The 22,059-nt window shown below is 46.0% G+C and overlaps 1 protein-coding gene across 1 annotated transcript in view; it reads right to left on the bottom strand.

The window, feature by feature from the left end:
• Window positions 1–12,074, bottom strand: part of SLCO3A1 (solute carrier organic anion transporter family member 3A1) — a 110,512-nt gene extending 98,438 nt beyond the window's left edge. Inside the window, exon 1 of the mRNA XM_058811485.1 lies at window positions 11,666–12,074. Coding sequence (XP_058667468.1) covers window positions 11,666–11,966 — 301 coding nt within the window. The 5' untranslated portion in view covers window positions 11,967–12,074. The remainder of the gene's footprint in view (window positions 1–11,665) is intronic.
• Window positions 12,075–22,059: the final 9,985 nt, after the last annotated feature.

Raw genomic sequence — 22,059 nt, 5'->3', positions numbered from 1 at the left:
TGCGGGCAGAAGACAAATAATGCTGGGCTGGAGGCAGCAATTAGCATCTTCAGTAAACACTGCATCTCTCTGGGAACAAGGCTTCTGGCACACTGGCTTCCTGACACCACCCACCCTCCCCATCAAACCACACTGTTTATTCACAAAACCAGCCTGCCTCGTGAGAGGAGCGAGATGTGAGCACCCTGTGGTCCAGGAGAGGCACACCCCAACACCCTCCTGAGCCAGCTGTGGCCCAGAAAGGACACGTTCAGCACAGATTCCACTAGGACACCTGGTTCCCAGGTGGGTGTTGATTATTTGAAGAGCTTGAATTTTAATAAAAAATGCGAGTCTTTGGATGTGCAGATCCAGATTTCTGTAGATTAATGGAGATGGCCCATACCATGTTCTGCTGTACTGGCTGAGCCCCTGTCTTAAAACTCTGGTGGCTTCAATACATGATCCCCCCCATCCCCAGTTTTAATATGTTTAATATGCTGCTGCTCACATCAGCACTCCACCTCCCTTTCACCACCATCCTTATTCTTGCCTCTGCTCAAGCAGATTTCCCAAATCGTTACCCCATCCTAAGCCACCTCCAAGAGCTCCCCAGTGCACTGTAGATTCAATTTCCAATTGCCTTCCTGGGCTGCAGTAAGCAGCAAGGACTTTCTCAGCATATCCTTAGTGAGCCCTACACCTCCTTACTTGACTCTCATTCCTCTGGCTCAGCTCTAGAATTTACTGCCCCTCCAGGGCTAATAAAACCCAAACTTGCTGATTTCAAGGCACAGAGTGTCTCTTCTGTTTACCCAGACTTGGAATAGCACAGGACAGCAAGGCTAATTTATTCAGAAAGCTTCACTCAGCTGCTCTCATCTCCGTGCTACCACAGTTTTGGGGGGTGCAGAATGTGAGATGAACTCAGGGGAGCTACACATGGGAGCATTTTGCACAGCAATCTGGAGAGCAGCACAGCTGCATTTTCACTTCTCTTGTTTATGTGAAATTTTCACTTCAACAGGTCTTTTATGCATCGGCAAAACCCATTAAAGACTGTATTTTCCACCTAATGGGATTGCCTGTCGTGATTTTTGCCAGCTGTGCCAGCCTGTGCCTTATCTCCCAGCCCCAGTGCACTTTCTCACCAGCCCAAGGAATTCCATGTGCACTCCTGTCCTATCTGTGGTGGGATGTTGCAAGACCAGGGCGATGGCACAACTGCCAATTCAGCAGATTTTTGATAGGCAGGTGCAGTTTTAAAATATCTCTACTCCAAGAGAAGTTTTGTGCCCACTTCACCACCTTCACAGCCTTAAAGCCAAAATCCTACACATCCACTGAAGAAAGCAACAATCTTGGGAAGAAAAAATGCACAGCCTAACTCATAGATGAGAAAAGCCACAGGGAACTGTGGAATTTGCTCCCATTTTTGTTGTGCAGGGTGCAAGTGAGCTTCAGAGGGGACTGGACAAGTTTGGGATGTTCGTCCCTGTGCTGCTGGCTCCTGGGAATGAGTTACAGGAGAGTGAGGGGTCTGACTGTCCTCAAAATGCTACTTACAGCTCACCAAACCCCAATCACAGGATGGTTTGGGCTGGAAAGGACCTTAAATTCCAACACACCTTCCACTAGACCAGGGTGCTCACAGCCCCATCCAGCCTGGCCCTGAAGACTTCCAGGGACTGGGAATCCACCAGTTCTCAGTGACTCACCACCCTCACAATCAAGATTTCTCCTAATATCTGATCTAAGCCTACTCTCAGTTTGAAGCCCTGTCCTGTCACTACACGCTCTTGTAAATAGTCTCTCTCCACTCTGCAAAGACAGAGCTGGTCTCGGTTTAATCACCCAGCTCTTGGAGGCAAGTTAAACATAGTTTGCAGAGGTGGAGCAGGCTAGTGCTAGCAGACAAAAAGACAGGATCTGTAACCCCTCTGACACTGAAAAGAAAGAAATGTCTGCACCCATGGAAGATGCATTGCTTTGCAGGAATGTAGTGAAATGCTTTAGTTCTCAGAGCAATTGCAGAGCACAGGAGTCAGAATTCCTGGGGTCTATTCTCACCCTCTTACTAACTTGCTTCATAACCCTTGAGACATTGCTGAGTAGGAGTATTTGCTTAACCTAAGCTTAATTTAAGTTTTGCTCCTACTTATAAATCAAGTACCTCCAGGACTCTAAGCTCCCAATGAGGGGGGTATACAATTACAGAAAAGAGTGTTTCCATTTCCTAGGGAAGTCGCACCAACACATCAAGTAAAGCAAAGTTTGAAGCGATAAGATGTTATTTTACCAGATCAGGTGACAACTGAAACAAAATGTAAATATTCCTGAGCATGATTAGTCACACTGATCAGAACAAGCTCCACCAAGCATGAACATGTGTGTATTAAATAGGTGTTATCTCTCCCTACAAACCTCTTACCCTCTGGCACTTGTGGGAAACTCTTCACAGAACTCTCACCCAGAACCACGGCAAATAATTTTGTTTTCTGCAATGCTGCTTCCTGTGGTTTACAACACAGTGTGCTTGTCTCCCAGCAGCACATTTACAGGGGATGTGATAACAGAAATGCAGTTAAACATCTGTGGCTTGCATTCCAGGAGTGTGAGTTTTTATATAAAATGAGGAGGGGGAACACTGAAAACACACGCACACACAAAACCACAAGTGCCCAGAATAACCAGAAAGCTCACAGAAAAATGACAGCTCAGGCCAGTAAAGCATTAATCAGCGCTCAAGACACCTCAAAAACACAACCAGGGGACTTTCTAGCTCACTTCTTGCATGCTACCACCCCTTCAGTCTCTAACCCCAGCCCACAGTTTATAACTGTCTGAGAGAAAAAGCTCTCTCTAACAAGTCCTATTCTTTTGATGATCAGCCTGATTGGATTAGGACATCCATATGTTGTAGCTGATGGCTAACAAGATAGAGGTGGTTTTTCATCACATGGGTAATTGGTCTCTGCAGCAATTACTAACACAGCAAAGTTGTCCCAGTTGTCTTTTTCTGCCCCCTAATATTATTTCTTTCAAACTTTAATAAGCAGTATCACATCAATATGTACAAACAGTCACAGAGGGACTGGTTTGTCTAACACGGAGGGCAGGAATGCACAGAATACCACAGGGAAAAAGTGAGGTAAGCAGAGGGACTCTGTTGCACAGAGCATCTTGCTCTTCTACCAGTTTGAACACTTGAATGTTCACTATTGCTTTGATCTGCTGCCTTCAGCCAGATCCTGCTCCCTGTCACAGACACAGCTTTGTTTGGCTGCACTCAAGAGCTCTGAGGTATTAAGTCAAAGAGCAAAGTCACATGTTGTTAACTTCTATCCAAGAAACTAAATCTCACATTTTAACTGGTAAATAAAGGGCCAAATTTGGATAGTCTCCTCCATACAAAATCCCTATTACTGAAATCAAAAGGGGGCTTAGCAGGAGCAGGCCTCCCTCTTAGGAAAAGCCAAATACCTCATTAGCAGCATAGTTAATGGAATGGCCATACCCTAGCAAAAAGAAATCTGAGAAAACACTGAGTCCTTTCAGAAGAGCAAAGTTCGAAGAAGCAATTTTGGGAGCAGACATCAACTTTGAACCAAACAACCAAATTTGAGAAAGCAAAGCCAGAATTTCTCCAAACCCAAGGAGAAAGTGCTTAATAACCTCGGATGTATGGAAACTTATAATTCATGCAAAACAAATAAATCCATAAAGTTATAAACCTTCAACGTTCACCAAACCAAGGAAGAGCTTCCACTCCAGTGGCCACTAAAATGACCACAAAGGATGCAGAGGAATTTTATTTTTGTTTTATACGGTACCCATCACTTTTGGCCACATTTTTTCCTCCAGGCTGGTGCCTGAGGGGTAATCAGATACTTGTAGTTAGTGAGGCTGCACTGATGTCCCCACAGCAGCTCTGCCACAAGTCCCACACTGCTGGGCCATGTCACATCCTAACAGGGTCTGTGGTAGTAGGACAAAGATAAAGATTTTACACTACTACAGGGTCAACTCCAACCAGATATAGAGAAGAAATGTATTATGAGGAGGGTCATGAAACAGTGGCACACATGTCATTGACAGAGGGGTGGTGGAGTGCCCTGCACAGTCCCCAGTGCCCAGCAAAGCCAGGATAAAACCACACTTTAACAGCTTTGGCAGCTGAGTGCTGCCAGGCCTGTGGGTCAGCAGAGCTGCATGTCTGTGCCATGGCACTGCCTGGGACTTTGCAAAAGCAAACACCTCTAGGAGGTTACTCAAACAGCACTTTTTTGGCGCACAAATAGTGTAAGTGCCAGCTCTCCCAGAACCCAGCTCAGACCTGCAGCAACTTCTCCAAGTGCAAGAAAACTTGGTTGAGCACCTCAGCCAGGCACAGGAGAGGCTGCTGTGAAAGAGTTTGCAGGAACTTCTCTGCATTCTCCTACACACTCACACAAGCACCATGTCCTGCAGATAAGTGAGTAACACCCAGCCAGTGCCCTGAATTGTGCTGGCAAAGAGGAAAATTCTGTGTCTTGTCCCACCATAGGAAACAGAGCCCCAGCTGTCCTCAGTGCCAGCCTGTAAACTGCAGCCAAAACATCTGGGCACATCTGGGGCAACACGGATGCCCCAATTTATGTGCAGTAGGTTGGGGAGTCTCGGTCAAGTTCCCAGAGGAAGGGCCAAGACTGGCACACACCACTCCTGCCTGTGCCATCAACAAGGCACAATACAGCCCTCAGCTTCTGACAGGGGCAACTCAGCACCTTCCAATCTATTTAATTAATTTTATGAGCCTCAGGACTCTGCAGACATGCCATTTAACTGACAAGGGCACTGCACTAGGCGTGCTGCCCCAGGAATGATGTACCTCACTAGGTTCTCCCAGCTGATGACTGTTTAAAGTACTCCACAGAAAAAACCCAGCAAACTCAACAAATGGAGTGATTTTTACAAGACATCAGAGTCAGCAAATCCCAATTAAGGCAAAAACCAGCTGCAGAGTGCCCAGAGAGCACAAAGTAACATGGAAACAGCTCCCACCCTCAATATGCTTTCACACAAAGTCATTTGGTTGGGCTCAAGCTTTATTTACTCAGCTCATAACAACAGGGGAAAAAAAAGCTATTAGCAGAAGGTTAAGGTAACTGAAACAATTGCTGTAGAATAATGGAGCCCACAATAGTTACGACTTAGTGCATATATTTATTTAATTGAATAAATACATCCATTCAGCTACTGCTTTTTGCAACAGCCTTCCTGCCTGTAGTGGGAAAGGTTATTCCCATTAATTGATTATTGTTAGTGCTCTAATACACCCTACACGCTTGTTGGTGTTTCCATTTAATTTTCCAGGGTATTACCACCAGCACTGTCAAAGGGGACACGTGTAAGGGAGCCAGCCCTGCTGACACACAGCAAATGAGAACACCCATCTCTCCCCAAAGGGCTGTAATTATAAAGGGCTGCAGGCTGTGGATGGATCAGTGGGTTAATACCAGGATATCTGCTGTGTAATTTCACCTGATCACAGGCAGTCCATGGGGGAGACAACCAGAGAATCCTTCACACAGACACCTTCAGTAATGAGCAGGCATCACATCCCTGGTGCTGGCAGCAGCTCTCAGAGCTAATCCCGAGCCTTTCCCAGCCCAGGGGAGGCTGTGACAGGAAGGAAAGGCTCTCCAAATCACCCGTAGGAGGATGCATTCACTGAACAAAAGCGTTGCAGAATCCCGTCTTCGGGCTAAAAATATTCCACACCTATAAAGCTGCCTGTAGCAGCAAGGAGAAAAGCAATTCTGGCTGCTGTGCCCACGTGGGGGTGGACAAAATCACCAGGCAGCTGATGGGCATGGAGTGGGCACACAGCAAATACAACAGATAGGAGTCAGCCACAATCCACTACAAAAGAGCTCATGAAACAGGCTTTAAAAGGAAAAATGCTCAAGGCTGGCAGGGCCTTGGGTGGTGAGCTCAGAGAAGCGTGTTCCAGCAGGAAGGGCTCATGTGAATCAAGCACCCATGTTGCTTGCAAGACCACAAATGAGCACAACAGGAAGGAGAGGGGGAAATGCTGTGAGGAGTGAAAGGATGAGCAGCCAGGATGGGCAGAGCTGTACAGACCTCTCAGGTGGGTCCTAAAGGCCTTCCAGTCAATACACATCAACAGATGGCTCAAAAGGCTGATGATATGACCTGTATGCTATAAACACACTTATTCCACTTCCTGTGGTTTAGACATGTAGGTTCAGACATACAGGGCAAGACATTTGAGAGCTTCGGAAAGAATAAGACTGATCAAAATATGTTCATCCTCCTTGTAAGAGGCTTTTCATCAGGTAGAGACAAAACCAGCAAACCACAAACACACAAAATGCTGATAACTTGCCATGAACTCACCAGCATAGATACTAACTCAGATTTAATTGTCAGTTGAGAAAATGCTTTTCCTTCTCCAAAGCACAATGGCTGCTATCATTTTGACTGACGTAAGCTACCATAAATGATTTTTCAAATGGACAAATTTATCCCTGGAGACAGCAAGATCCCAATTAGGGCATGTTTGTCTTCCACTGCAGCAAATCTTGAGCTGGTGCTTAAAGCAAGACAGAAGGCACCAGAAGCCAGAGTGAGCTTTCTCTCTGTCATCACAAAACAAAAAGTGCTTCTACAAATTCCATGCAAAATATCCCCACACTAATACAAAGGTCAAAGCCAGCAGATGCAATGCAGGGTCCCATCCCTCTCACAGGGTTAGTTAGGACAGATGTGGTTGGAACACACCATTCTGTTGAGTTCTCCTCTCACACCAAGGGTAAGAGCTGGAACAGCCATATGATAAAACCAAAATACACACAGAAAAGCCAAATAGGTAAGACAGAAGAAAGCAGCTAAGCAGAGCTGAGTTACCCATTTTTGCATTCCTCTGCCCTGTCATGAAGCAGGCCAAGGACAGCTCTGTGCCCCAGAGGATGCTGTGCTCAGATTGTGCACAGCAATAACTCAGGAGCACTCATCACTCCACAGCACACATTTCTTGACTCAAGACTTGTCCCTTCTGGGGTTTCCTTTAAGCCATTCTTCACATTACTGCAATTCAGTGAGGCCCCCAAGTCATGGGGCCTGAACATGTGGGGTGTGTGCCCACAATGCCAAACACACAGACAGCTTCAACAAATGCAAAGAGAAACTCTGAAATGCATTAAAGATCAGCACAGCATTCTTCTGAATGAGTCTCACAGTCTGGCAGGGCTCCTTCCAACATCAATATCAATTTCCTCCATCAACTGGAGACAGAATAATAGCAACTTCCTCTGTTTAATACAGCCCTTAATTGTCCCAGATCAAATACTGGCTCCCAGAGGCTATTCATTCTGCTCTGTAGGTAACTGTGTCCCAGACAAGATGCAAGAACTTTTATCAGCAAATGTTAAATGCAGCAGGAAGGCCAGAAGGTGTGTCTCAGGCTGCTAAAAACATTAACCAACCACATCAGTGCACTGGCTCTAATGGAACTCACAAAGCACTGCTGGGAGCAGCACGGGCACTCCAGTGACCAAAAAAACTCTTGTAAGCTTATCTGAGAGGCAGCAAATCCATACAACCACTGTCAGATCAGGTTTTTTTCCCCTCTTTGTATCAGCTCTGATCTCCCTCCCAATGACAAAGTCCTCACTGATTTCAAGAGAACTCAGCAAGACTGAGCAGAGAAAGAACTAAAAAAGAAAATGCCAAGTGAGTCATTAGTGGGTGGAGAAAAGAAGCGTAGAGTAAGTAGTCTTTACTCCTTTAAAATAAACAGTGCCACAAATTGAAGGAATCCTTTGACACTAGTGAAGATGGAGCAGTAACAAGCCCTGCATAGTCTGTAGGAATGATGAATTCCTCCACTCAAAGGAGTTACTTATGTCAGATGCCAATAAGCACACAGGTAAAATTAATCTGTTAGTTTGGAAACCACTAGATGGGAGTTCCAATATTAAATACAAGCTCAGACTCAGAAGCAAGCAAACCAGCACCAAACCAGAATATTTTCTCCAATTTCAAACTGCTAAGAAAATTCCTTTATTTTTTTCCATCTTCTGTCTGCTACTGCCAGCATTATGACCTCTGAGTCAGATGCTGAAAACAGGAGGAGAGTTTCTTCCTGACCAGTGGAAGGTGTCCCTACCCATGGCAGGGGTGGGAACTGGATGATCTCTGAGGTCTCTTCCAACCCAAACTGTTCTATGATTAACCACAGCAGGCATGCTGCCATGATCTTTCTAACCCTGCTACAGCTCAGATGTGTTTCCTTTGGAACATACTTCAGTGTGGACTTTTCACACACTCATCTCTTTGGTTCACTTTGCCCTGGGTTACCAAAACAGCCCCTTTTTCCTAGGCCTGGTTACTACAGCAACAGAATCTTTTTGAGTTTGGTAGCAACACATTGCAGGCAGCAAAAAGAAAAATAAATAAAAAATCTGCCATTAGTGCAAGAAAGAAACATGAAGCTGCAAATCAGCAGCCCATGAAGAGAAATATTCCTGTAGTATCTCACCCCTGCCTCGCTAATTAAGAAACTCCAAGAATCTCCACCTCCTTGGCAGAGCACAAGCCTGAGCAGCCCCTGACTTCAAAGGATGCTCAGCAGAGGTGCACTGCCCACAACCTCCTGTGTGCCTGTCACTGCAGAGAAACCACAGGAGAAATCTGATGGGCTTCAGTGTTCTGAAAAATATTACACTCCACAGATGCTATTAGTTCCACTAATGATTAAAGCCAAAGCACCACTTTAAACTCCATATGGTATCACATCTGCATTCCTCTGCATCCACATGAGCATTAACACACAAAAAAGAAGGTTTGGGGGGGTTCTTGGGGTTTGGACTTTTTTTTTTAAATAACCAGAGAAGCTGAACTGTATTGTTATTTCACTGCAAAGTGACTGTGTTAGATATTATATTATTACCACACTTAACTTTGATAGAATTCAGAAGGAGAAAAAAAAACCACTCTTGGTGCACACAGTTATTTCTATCTAATTCACTGCCTTGGGACATGAGGATTTTTATTTATGAGTAGTGCTTAGCTGTCAGGTTGAGAGACTGCTTCTAACCCTCAGCTGCAGTCCAGCCCAATGCAGCACACCCAGACCCAACATAAGCAGCACACTAAGGACAGCCCAAACTGGTCAATCTGATCATTTCTCAGCAGCATCCAATCATTCTACAAAGTTCAGCCAGACTATTGTCACTGTTATTAATTAGTTCCTGTCCTGAGAGAACCATCTATGCCAGATTTGCCCCTAATTTCAACTAAGGGAACTTACCCAAAAACATTTCCTCTGGTCACACACGGCCCCCACTGAGTGAGTGCGCTATTATGAGAAAGCAAACTGATATAAATATAGCACAGTGACAGTATCCACTCTGCAGTTATTTCCTCTGTGAAACAGAGCAGAATGAAGTGGGTAAGCTGCTCAGCCAGCTTTCTTCTAAGGCCACTAAAAACTGCATTGATGACATCAACAAAAATAATCAGTTAAAGGCAAATCTGAGCAAATAATTCTCAAACAACATTTAAACTGAGCAATCTGACTCTGTCACAAGTTTCCACCAATTGTAAGATGACACTTCCACTTGTTACTTCTCCATTTATATTCATTCATGGAATAGATTTTTTTTCCTGGTAGCTTTTATTTTCACTAGCAAAATTGATTGCAAGTTGATAGATGAATTAATCATCCAGTATCTGAAACCCTACCTGTGATTTATAGGCTAGGACAGGGCAGAAATTAAACTTCATTGCTGGTTGAGTGTGCATACACAGGCACTCCCCTGTAATCCACAATTCAGATGTAGAAATTCAGGTTATGATTTCCATAGCTAAAACCAGAAAGCAAACAACCCCAAAATGCTTGGGGTTTTGTGGTGAGCTTTTTTTGGTGTGGCTTTTTCTCTTTCTTTGTTTTTAAACTCCACATGTAGTAACAAATACGGTTAGACAACATCCTTATCTCTGCAGAAAAAATAAAAAAGCAGCACATAGTAAGCAGAAATAATTTTCTGGAAGCATTTTCCCAGCTACAGTTGAACTGCCAACTTTAAACACGTTATTTTAGCATACAAGATGAATGTAGCTCAGGAAGAAGAAGAATCACTCTTCCTAATCCTCCTCTCATGCACCCTCCTCCAGCCTGTTCTCAAGATATGAAGCATTGCTTAAAAAATGCCCACGGAACAGACTGAAAGAAGTTGCTGCTCCTCCATACAGTTATTTATAATAGATAATCTTAGAATCACTCTTAATTCCAGCTCATCATTTATGGTGTTGGCACAGTTGCTCCAGTGAATTCAGTCTCATTATTCACCTTTGGGTTGTACATTATCATGTATTTTATACATCATCCTTCTTTGTCCAGTGGATCCCTCACAAACACTTACAGAACCAAGTGAGGATGAGTAATGACCCAAGGACAAAGCTAAATGCTGAAATACTATGATTTTATGGCCAGCTACAGAAAAGCAGGGACATGTTTTGAATACACAGACGAAGCTCTGAGTGAAGCAGCAATACATCCATGAGTGCCACGCTATGCAGTGACCTTCCACCAGGCTTCTGCACTACCCAGGACATTAAAAAGCACTCTGAAAGTCAGCAGGAATGCTCAGCTGTGCTCTCAATGGCCACACTCAGCTTGGAAACTTGATAAAAATGTCTTTGGGAAAAAAACCCAAACAGGAAAAGGATCACCCATTCAGCTGAATGAGGTGGGGATGATGGGACAAGTGCACACTTTTGGTTATCAGGATTATACCAACAATGGCAGCACACACTCCACTGATTTATTCCATTGGAGCAGCTCACCTAGTGACAAATCCTGCAGAAAGAGGAATGTGCCAAGCTGGTACATTTTTTCAAAGAAAACTTCGCCAATAACATCCTTTTTAAACCTGCTGGGAGGGGCAACTACTGCTGAAACCCATAAGCACTTTACCCCAATAACTGAGATGCTTCCCTGGGGAATCAAAGGCAAATTTCACAGCATAACCATATGAAAGAATTTTGCAACATGATCACCAGCACCATGAGTTCTACTTGAGGCTCACTGTATCTGAAAATAGACCTCACCAGTTTCCACATCCCATTCCGTTACAGGGATCACATTATCAAGGGTCCTGCCACAGCATCCTGGGCCACAGCACCCACTCTGTAACTGGCACTTCCTTGCTAAAACCGTGGTAGTGACAACACGTGTGTCCTCTCAGTCTCCTCACACTGCAGTGATCACTCAGATACTTTGGAACAGGATGAGAACTAGGGTATCGTGTGGGGGAAAAAAAAACCAAAATAAAAAAGTCAACCATCATCACACACACCACTTGAAAATTCTTCAGCTAAAACTGAGCCACGAGCCATCAATATAAGAACTTAAAGCAATCTGGGCAAACACAAGAGAAGGAATGAGCATCTGCCCAATCATCACAGCTGTCAACCTTTACCACTGCTACAACACAAGCAAGCACTACTGTGCTCCCCTGCTGCTTGATGGAGACACCCATGCCAAGTTACTTTCACAGCCCAGCAGCACATGGAGAAGAGGCCTTGAGGCACTTCCACTGGCATCAAACAGGCAAGAAGAGCCAGATGCCAGCCCACAAGGAAAACCTTCCAGGAGGAGAAATTCAGAGAGCCTTACCTATGTACAGGGAGGAATCTTTCCGCCTCACGTGGTCATCGATGTAGGAAACTCCCAGGGGCTGGACAGGGGTAGCACCAATGCCCAGGAGAACCTGTGCCCCGATGAGCAGCAAGTACATCATGTTGGTGGCAGTCCTATTCCTGCAGATAAGGTCCGGGTCTGGTCCCTCATCGCTGCTGGACCCGTTGACAGCACACACATCCCTCCCTTCGGCTCCCCAGCGGATCTCCCCCGACTCGTACTCGTACTGGTGGGTGAGAAACTCAGGCAAGGCAGAAAGGAGGGCACCCAAGGCCATGACTATCCCTCCACATCCTATCAAGCGTGGCCGGTGTCCTCGGGCCCCGAAGTAGCTGACGAAGAGGATGAGGGCCAGGTTGCCAATCTCAAAGCTGCTGGCGATGACGCCCACGTCGGCGCTCTGCAGGTTGAACCGCCGCTCCAAGGTGGTTAAAACACTCACCTACAACAGAGAAATCCAGAGAGAATTACATTCCATGCCTCCCATTCTTCCCCCATATGTACTGCTAAAATACAAATTTCCTTGACTTTTCCTTGGAGCTGAAACCATACCCATCAAGGACATCCAAGTCAAAGTACAGTTGCTGAGCTCCAAGCATGACCTGACTGTTCAAACAAAGCCACCCCAGAAGGCCCTAATACCAAGTGACATTTCACAGCCTACCACCTGTCTGAGCACATGTCACTTCCGAATTCCCGTGCCCATCAGTGTGTATTTTGGATGCCTGCAGACACCCATGATTCCATGATTCTGTCTCTGGGCTCCCTTTCTGTTTTGAAGGCACAACCTTCACGGGGCACTGTCCCACAGAACCAAGGCACAAACCACGCCGAGCTTCACACCCTGCCAGGCACCCAACCTTTCCCTTGGAATGAAATGCAGTTAGGGAGCAGCAGAAAACCCTGCAGGTTCTTTGCCTGCACACCAGCACAAGGCTATCAGAGACAGTGATGTACAAACAGGCAGTTTAGCTGGCATTGAATGCTTTTACTCAAGTATATAAATAAAATGCTGATCAAAGGGTTTAAACTGTTTGTGGATTAGTTAATGACTGGGATTGTCACAGAGTATTTTTGAGAAGACAGGCCAATTAAGGTTTACATAGAAGATTTAAATCCACCATGAAGAAGGGATGATTTAACAAATTGTGGGTATTTAACACTAGGAAGAGAGAAGCACATGAATAGTCTTCAAATATTTAACATTGCTGCAAGAAGGAATGACCTGTTCTTTGAATTCAAAATGGATGGGACAAGAAGTGACAAGTTTAATCTGCAGCAGAGATGATTCAGGTTAGATACAAGGTGGGGAGAAACCAGATTTTACTGGTAGGGATTGTGAGGCACTGAAATATGTTGCCTGGAAAGGCTGCAGAGGCCTTAAGAGAACACAGGTCAGGAAAGACACAGGTATGACAGATCTTGCCATGGGGCAGGAAAATGAACAAGATCATCTCTGGAGAGCTCTTCCAATCTTGATTACATGGTGCAGTGGATTTCCTGCAACAGTCAAGCACTGATCAGAGTATGAATGATGACCTATTAAGTACCCCACTTGCTGTCAGCTGTGCTCAATGGAGAAAACAGAGTATTCTCATGTCTACAGCAGTGTCCCTCTTCTACAGTAAAAAAGCAACAAAAGAAATCTTGAATGTGTCACAGAAATGCCAAAAACTTTTACCTTGAATAAAAAACTATCTAGTTTTTTGGACTGCAAAAGATGAAGGTATTTAAGGTTGTCCTAAAAGAGGCAGGTTTCTCGATTCCAAAAAAAACATGATAAAGACCTCAGAGGAGAAGGTAGCCCCTGGATAGAATAAAAATAGCCTCCCACTGGAGGCACTGAAAATCTTTGCTGATAAACCTCTCGAAGCAGGAGCCTGCCTGACCGACTTTAAAGGATTCTGACAGCAGTTCTTCTCCGGGGGCAGTTTGCCTCTGCCAGGGTACACCAGGGCACAGTTGGACAAAGACAGCCCCACTGGCAACAACATGGAAAATGGAAACAACCCACTTCTGCTGCTTTGCATAAGCAAAAGCTCCCAAACCTGACTGTGATGTCCAAGTCAGATCTCCAAAACTGGGCTGTGTTAATGTTTTCTGAAAATCCAGCCCTCTTCTCATACAGGCAGCTCTCATTTTATACTGCCACCAGTGTAATCCTCCCCGACTAAAGAGCTGAGGAAGGCAAGGAGAAAGAAACCTAAAAATCAAATCTTATGAATCAAGGCAGTGCCAGAGCAGTAATTCCTCCCATGCCAGAGCCAGGTGTGTGTGTCAGTGGAGAGGAGATCACCACTGTGCCTGCAGCACCAGGTGCAGGTCCCTGTTGGGATGGAACAGCCCCGTGACTCACGAGGGACCAGGGTGTCCTCTGAGAGAGGGGACAGCACAGCCTGTCCTGCTCCAGTGGCCTTGGCAGGGCTGGAGCTCACATTCTAAGGGACACTGCTGCTCCCAGCCCTCTCTCTGTGGGAGCAGAGCAGGAGAGCACAGACACTGCTGTAAAACATCATGCTGGTGCTCCCAGAGCAAGGCATGACAAGGAGGGGATTACAAACATCCCACAGCCACAGGCAGATCCACCAGGCACCCATGGCAGAGACAAGCACAGAATAGTTTGGATTGCAAAGACCTTAAAGACCATCTATAGTTCCAAACCTTCCACCATGGATAAAGATCTATCATCCATGGTTTTATTGCAAGGTGTGGTCTAACAGGGCTGGCGCTGGGGTCCCGTGAACACCAACTCTGACAGACTGGGGAATCTCTCCAAGATCAATATATAACTCTGAGCATGCAAAATTATGTCTGTGGTGCTCATTTCTGAGCTGTACCTGGATGGGAAACTCATGATTGCTCATTACAGCTGTGTAAACTGAGGTAGAGAGCCAACTATTAATGAGACAAGTGCAGTCAACAAAATTAATTTCTGATGGAATAATTTAGGCTGGAAGATTGAAAGCCAACAGAAGTGATTTCCCAAGGCCAACTGGTATTAACTAGCTTTGGAAGCCTCCCATATTTTAACCTGGCTGCCTCATTTTAGGCTTTTATCATACATATATACAAGTGGCTAGAAAGCAGGATGGTGTTTAGATACATGTGGGTGCCAGATCTCAAAAGGGTCAGATTTTGGACAGCTGGATTTCTGATACAGAAAACTGCACCATTTCCAGGTGCAATTCACAGTGATAGAGACAGTAAACTGGTGACAAATCAGGGAACTAAAACCAGAGTTCCAATTCTCATTCCACTCTTATTTCTGTGGGACTTCAGCCATTCTTTTCCTTTTCACAAACACTAACCCACTCACAGGAGGGAAAAAGAGCCTCACCATCCCCTAATACTTTCCTGCTTTACTTTGAGGAAAAGACTGAAACAAAGGCAGGAGGAGGACAACAACACAGGGCAAATTCCAACTCTCTTGATAAAAGCTGGCAGTTCTCCTTATTCCTCTGGCCAGACCACACTGCATTTCCCAGTCTGCTCCTTCTGGCTGCAGCACTGCTACCCAGTGCTAAGTGGGTTATGATGAAAGGGGCTATGGTGAAAGAACAAATCCATCATAGCAGCCTTGAGCATCCAGAGGAAAATAGCATCCAAGTACAAAATGCTGAGACCAGCATCAGCAGAATAGCCTCCAAAACTGACAGTCACAGTGAGAGGGGAAAAAAAATTCCAAAAATAAAAATAGGGCTGGGAAATAAACTGTCAACATGCAGATTCTTAGCCAGAGAACAACAAGAACACAACTGCATTTTATCCAGGATGGTTGCAGCCTGGACAGCACAGCCCAAACTCTTGCTGTGACCTTACAAAGACCAACTACAAAATCAGCAATAGCACAGCACAGATGTTACCTGCATTTATGCAAAATAAACCCCTGCCCATGGCTAAAATCATCTCCCCACCCTCCATGCTCCACTTTTATGGGACTTTCTGTATGTAACGTTTAGCCTGACTGAACTTGTCGTTTCTGTGTGGGATGTTCCCAGTGCCCTTGTAACTGTGGGATAAACACACTGCATTGCCTGTATTTCTTTTCACAATCCTGTTCCCCAGCAGACCAGCCATCACCACTCACAGACACTAACTCTGTTTATCCAGAGTTACATAAAATGTTGTAAAAGACACCACAGGTCCCTGTAAAATACTGATGTCATGTGGAAAGGCTGTGAGGATTATAAAAAGTCCCTGTGTGCTGATGCCAGGTCAGTCACTCCAGAGCACAGCCCACGTGGATGCTGTTTGAGAGCAGGGATGTGGGCCATGGGATGGGGCAGCCTCACAGCAGCTTCAGATGGACAAACTCCTGCTCAAATACAGCAGGGAAGCACCAGGAGCCCACAGCTGTGAGGCTGCTGCTTCCTGACTCCTGTCAGCTCACACAGCTGCTCAGCCAGGGATGGGAAGAATCGAATAAGAGGGGATTTAGTTAAAAAAAGCTTTTTCCAGGAAGCAAAGACAGCACCCAGCAAAACCCATGCAGACAAGGTGGAGTAGATGACGCAGTCTGAGCCCAAGAAGTCATTGGTGTGAAACCACCCACAGGAACAGAGAGGTCCAGAGCAGGCTCAAGGACAGAGGCAGGGCCAGCGCTCTATCCACCCAGGAAAATGGGAACAGCACTGGAACTGCAGCTTCCCGTGGCAGTGTGCCTGCCTGCCACCCTTATCTCACATCTGTGCACATCTGTGCTCACATCTGTCCCTCAGCAGGTCACTGGGGCTCTGACCAGCCAGTCTTTAACTGCAGCACTGGACTCAGCCTTCTGTTGAGCCAGCTTTGCTGCCTCTTGCATGGCTCCCATTTCACCCACCCCAGACATCTCCCACTCCATTTCTGACAGCAGCTCCACTGAGATGCAGCTCCGAGACAGATCAGCTGTGTGGCTGCTGCTACTCCACAGGTTCCTGCTCCTCCAGACTGGCTCTACACCAGAACAGCCAATGGACCACTGAAAATGACACCAGCTTGGCACCTGCACACCCTGCTCATGCAGAAAGCAGGCTGGGCATCTAGAAAAGAGCATGTAACCCAGCCTGGTGGCTTTCTGTGATCACACTGCAACATACGGGAGCTAGAAGCGATTAAAACTTGTAGCATGCTTGCACTGTCTCCCCTTACTGAGCCACAGCAGGCTGCACACACAGGTTTGGATCAGATGACTGACATCAAACAGGCCTGGGCTGAAGGGGCCTCCTAACAGCACTCTAAAACACTCTTCAATGATTGAAAAAGGAAAATGTCTCACGTAACGCACACGGTGATAAATGACCCACATCAAAGGAAAAAAAAAAGAAATAATCAATCACCACCTTAAAATTATCCAGCCAAAGCAATTTGTATTGCAACTTTTGTAACTAAATCCAGGGAAGCTTATGCCATGCCATTCTGGACTTATTTCAGTAATACATGCTCACATTCATCATCCCTGCCTGTCCCGAATCTACAGAGCTCGGCCTTTCTGAACCAAAGTAAATTTGTTTTCTCTATAGGCTGTTTATTTTATATTAGTGCTCAGCAAAAATACAATCCACAGACCTGCTTCACCCTATTGGACCACTTTATCACTAAGAAATTAACTGAAGGCTGGGAGCACCATTATGGAGGCAGAGCCACAGTATATTGAAAATGAATATCATATTGTTCGTCTCTCCAATGACCAAGTCATTCACCCACAGAGTCTCCAGTTTAAGTTCATTGTATTAATAATACTGGGTTATATATAGAAAACACACTGACTTTATGCCTGAAGGGCTTTTTCAGAAGGCTCCTTTTTAATGTAAAATACATTTTCTCAGTTATGTGGTAAGAGATTGGACTTGAAGAGACATGTCTGCAGTGCTACGGGGTGTAAAATAATTGCCTGGCAACTACGTTCCCAAAGGAAAACAAATGGAGTCTCCAATACAGAGCTGGGAAACACAGGGTTCCTTGCAGAGCCAAAGGGACCATGCCAGAAGTGCCACTCCTTCCAGGTGCCTCCACCCACCTCTTCAGGTGTCACCTCATCCTCTCGTCCAGCAGCTGTGCAGGATGGGGCAGACGTGATCCCATCACTAAGAGAGTCTGAACAACTCTCCTTGTGTAGAGCTGGTCCCCAGGGCTTGGTCACCCTCCTTCCACAGCCACCAGGCTCAGGCTTCAAAGGGAATGATGCTGATCCTCTGCTCTGACATCTTCCTGCTCCACAATTCCAGCACTTAGATCACTTGTGGTTGAGCCAAACTTTAAAAAAGGCAGCCACGTCCTTGGCATTCTGCACACTCCTTCTCCATCGCATGGTGGGAAGAGAGCAACAAGTTTAATAGCCTTTGTCCAAACCCAGGCAACAGCTCTTCTTGCTACTCCTCACCCCACCAAAGTAGTGAGGGCATCAGGACCAGGCTGTTGAAGACCTTTCCTGGTCCAGCAAAATCAGTCAAAACTTAAAATACATTTCCACTGCAGATGCCAACACCTGTGCTGGCTTTGGGCACACGCACATAAAGGAAAGCAAAAAAATGTGCTGATATGGACACACCCAAGCTGGCTCTGCTCAAGGTCTGCAAATCATCTCTGCATAGAAGTCTGCATTCACATGACAGGGATAATAGATGCCACAACTGAACCCCTGCTGGAAGTAGGGTGTTATTAGCTTGGCTCTTGCTGCATGTGCCTGTGCCGTTTCTAGGCCAGCACTTGACAAATCTGCAAGTTACTGTACTGGTGCCATGGAGTTTGCAGATTGGATCTGTGCCTCACTGGTGTGAAAAATTCATTTTATATTCTAGTGACCAGCTCTGAGGTTACTGACACAGTCCAAATTCATCACACGTCAGGATTTTCAGGGCCTGAGAAGAGAGAGGGTACTGCACCATGCAGCAAGAGAAAAAGCACATCACACTCCTAGCTGAGGCAAGGCACACATTTTTGGCAACCTTCTTCTCTCTGGCATCAAGCAGAAAACTTTCCTGTCATCTCCTGTAGCCCACTGTGCATCTCCTCACCACATTTCAGCAGCCACAGCATCCTCTGCCCCTGGCCCTTGGCCAACACACAGGGCACAAAGCAAGTGTACCTGGGCACCTTCGGCAGGGTTTCACAGCTGTGCCACAAACACAGAGATGCTCCAGGCTGTTGCACATTGAAAACAGAGCAGAGAGTACTCAGCACCCATGGAACATATCCTGTTTTGGTCAGAAGCTGATATATCAAAAAACCACAATTTGTTCCAAAATAGAAAAAAGCCACGCGCCTCTCAAAGGTAAACGTGCACTTTCCACTACTCTAGTGAAACTAGGATCCAAACATGCTGTACAAAACCCTCACCCCTAACCCAGGCACCCACTGCAGCAAGCAGCAAGGCAGGCAGGGCTGTCAGTACCTCCCTCATTGGCTTCCTGCAGATCCTGCACGGGACACAATGGGCTGACCCCTTTCCCAGCTCCCCGAGCAAGGGAGGGCGCAGCGCCCCATTTACAGCAGCGTGAACACAAAGATCACTGGGGTGTTGTTTGCAGCTACCCCCTCACATCCACGGTGGAGAGTCAGCCTGACTCACCAGGAGCTCAGAGCAGAGCCAGGTACAGAGCCAGGCCACACAGAACTGCCTCAGCAGAACTTGAAAGGCTTTTCTGTTGCTCTGACAGAGATGCACACCACAGCCAAAATCTACTTTTTAACCTTTTTAAGCCCCAACCTACAGTGATATTATAATCACAACCATTGACTTAGTGTCCACACAAGTCTGCTGCTCAACACTGACGTCACTGAGTGAAAGCAGGTGGTATTTTAGTCCCTGACAAGGTATCTACATAAAATCACCCAGTGCCAGAATCCATTTTTAGCACAAACTTTCCTTGAGTAGCACACTTACAACAAAGCCAGTAGGTATTTGAATCCTTGCTTATTTTTAAATGTTATGTCATCTTCCCTGGCAGCGAAATAACACATCATAAACATGCAAAGAGGCACAAACCTCAACCCTGTAGCTGCATTTCTGCATGCTTTAAAAACTGTAGCACAGAACAGTGCTGCTGGCACATTTCAGACCTGGAGGATGAAGAATTCCATGTGGAATAAATGCACAGCAGCAGGGGCTGGTGAGCAGGGGCAGCCAATCTCTCTGTCAGAGTAAACAGCCAAGGGAAAGCTGCTGGAACATCTTTTGACACATTCAGAGATGGATTTTTTTTTTCTCCATGGGCAGCAAGTAGGTGTAGAAAGCCAGATGAAGAGGAATTCAAAGTGCAAAATTTAAATGTAGGTTCCTGCAGCACTCCTGGCCACATACAGAACTGGCAGCAAGATTCATACATGGGTCAGGAGCTCTGCAAACTGGGCACCATCATGCTGGGCTCCAGCTGAGAGAGGATGAATTTCATGTCACTGGAAGATTCTTTACAGGAAAAAACCCTTCCTATGTAGCATCCCATAGACTGTGTACTACCACTGGAGAGGCACAATCCCAAGCTGTCACACTGCAACACCCTCCCTTCTCCACCTCCACAACTGAATGCAGGTCTGGAACTCTGCAAACTGGGCACCATCATGCTGGGCTCCAGCTGAGAGGAGGAGATGGAATTCATGTTGCTGGAAGATTCCTAACAGGGAAAAAACCCTTCCTATATAGTATCCCATGTACTACCAGTGGAGAGGCACAATCCCAAGCTGTCACACTGCAACGCCCTCCCTTCCCCACCTCCACAACTGAATGCAGGTTTGCTTGTTCATCCCATAAAACACTTCCTAACACAACACTTCCCTGCCTGCAGAGAAGGCTTCCTACTATAACACAGAAACCATAATGCCCAGGGAATCAGTCACACATAGGGCTTCATGTTAGCTTAAATTTATGACCAGGAGCTGAACTCAGGGCTAAGGGTGCACCTGAGCTGTGCCACAGTGCAGATGAAGAAGCGAGGCTGTGGAGCTGGCTGCTGGAGCATTCCCAGCTGCCAGGCATGAACCAGGGCAGAAGTGACACGGGCAGGACACTCTGAGGCAGCATTAATAAAAGCTCTGAAGGAAGCTGGATTCAGTTTTCACGGTTGGAAGACAGCAGTGATTATATAAAGGCTGTATACTGGGAGAGGAGCTTTTCTGACAAGTCCTACGACTTTTCTCCTCTTCTGCTCTGGCTCTGCTGATATCTCTCCTGCTCTATCCCTATCCAGCAAAAAGGATGCCTGGCTGCAGCAAATGGGAACTCAGCTTAGGGAGAAGTTTGAGGCTTTTCCCATCAACCAGTGCATCAAATGCTTTAATTTAGTAAGCTTTGGGACAGAGGAAGCCATTTAAAAGGGAAACAACAAAATGGCCACATTGCAACGTGCCATTCCACAGCACTTGTGGACAACCCATAAAAGAAATACTGAATTACACTTGTGCTCGAGGAATTGAGGTCTCTCCAGCACCTAACCAGCAACACCCCAAGCTTGCCCCAGAGCCACATGTGCTGCTCGCTGATCCGCAGCTCACACCCTGCACCCACACAAGCACTGTCCCTGTCATCCTGCTTGTTTGCTAACTAACACCCTCCTCCCAGGCTGCTCACAAGGCACTCATTGCTCCTTTCACCTTGTCTCTGTGCAGTGCCAAGGGTACAAACAGGAGCCATGTGCTGGCTGCTGCCAAGCTCCCCACCAAAGGGTGAGCAAGGAGGGCCATGGAGTAAGCAGGCAAGTCACAGCTTGAAGGTGATCTTAAATCTATCTACAGCAGAATCACCAGAGCCTGAAAAACTTTAATGAGCACACACAAGGAAAACAGAACTTCTCACCTCTTCTATTTATCTATCAGAGTCTGACAAGAGCCAAAGCACAACAGGAGAGGGGTTCCCATAGAGGATCAATGCTCCTAATGATATGGCAAATTCTGGGAGGAATCCATCATCCAGGGACTAGAGAGTGGGAATGGTTTTGGATTCAGCATTCAACACAAAGCAGGGACATCCATTAACTAATGGTTACTGCAGCCAACATGAGTGCTCTCTCTTCTCTGCTTGAACTTTTCCAATCTGGGTTCCCTCAACCTCCACAGCCATTTCAAATCCCATGTTTTCATCTCCTTCCAGTTCTTCACTCATCCTTTGCAGACAGCTTCTACATGAAGTTAATTCTCTTTATACTCAGCTTCTCCCTGGTTCCTGCCTCCCCAAGGTACTAATTACAATGCAGTTTATTAGCCAGGCACATAACACTTAGACTCTAATTTTGCCCTGCCTTAGAGAAAGCTGGACACCACTGAGACAGTGCACTGCAGTCAGTAACAGGGAAGGGTATTTTTCAAAAGCACTTCAGTGGCTTTGGAACAGGAGCCCCATTTTCAAAGAGACACTTGGAGTAAGTCACTTCTGTCAATGACAGTATGGCTCAGAAAAC

The sequence above is a fragment of the Ammospiza caudacuta genome, chromosome 10 (assembly GCF_027887145.1).
Source record: "Ammospiza caudacuta isolate bAmmCau1 chromosome 10, bAmmCau1.pri, whole genome shotgun sequence".
Taxonomy (NCBI): Eukaryota; Metazoa; Chordata; class Aves; order Passeriformes; family Passerellidae; genus Ammospiza; species Ammospiza caudacuta.
This window is presented reverse-complemented; position numbering and strand designations above follow the sequence as displayed.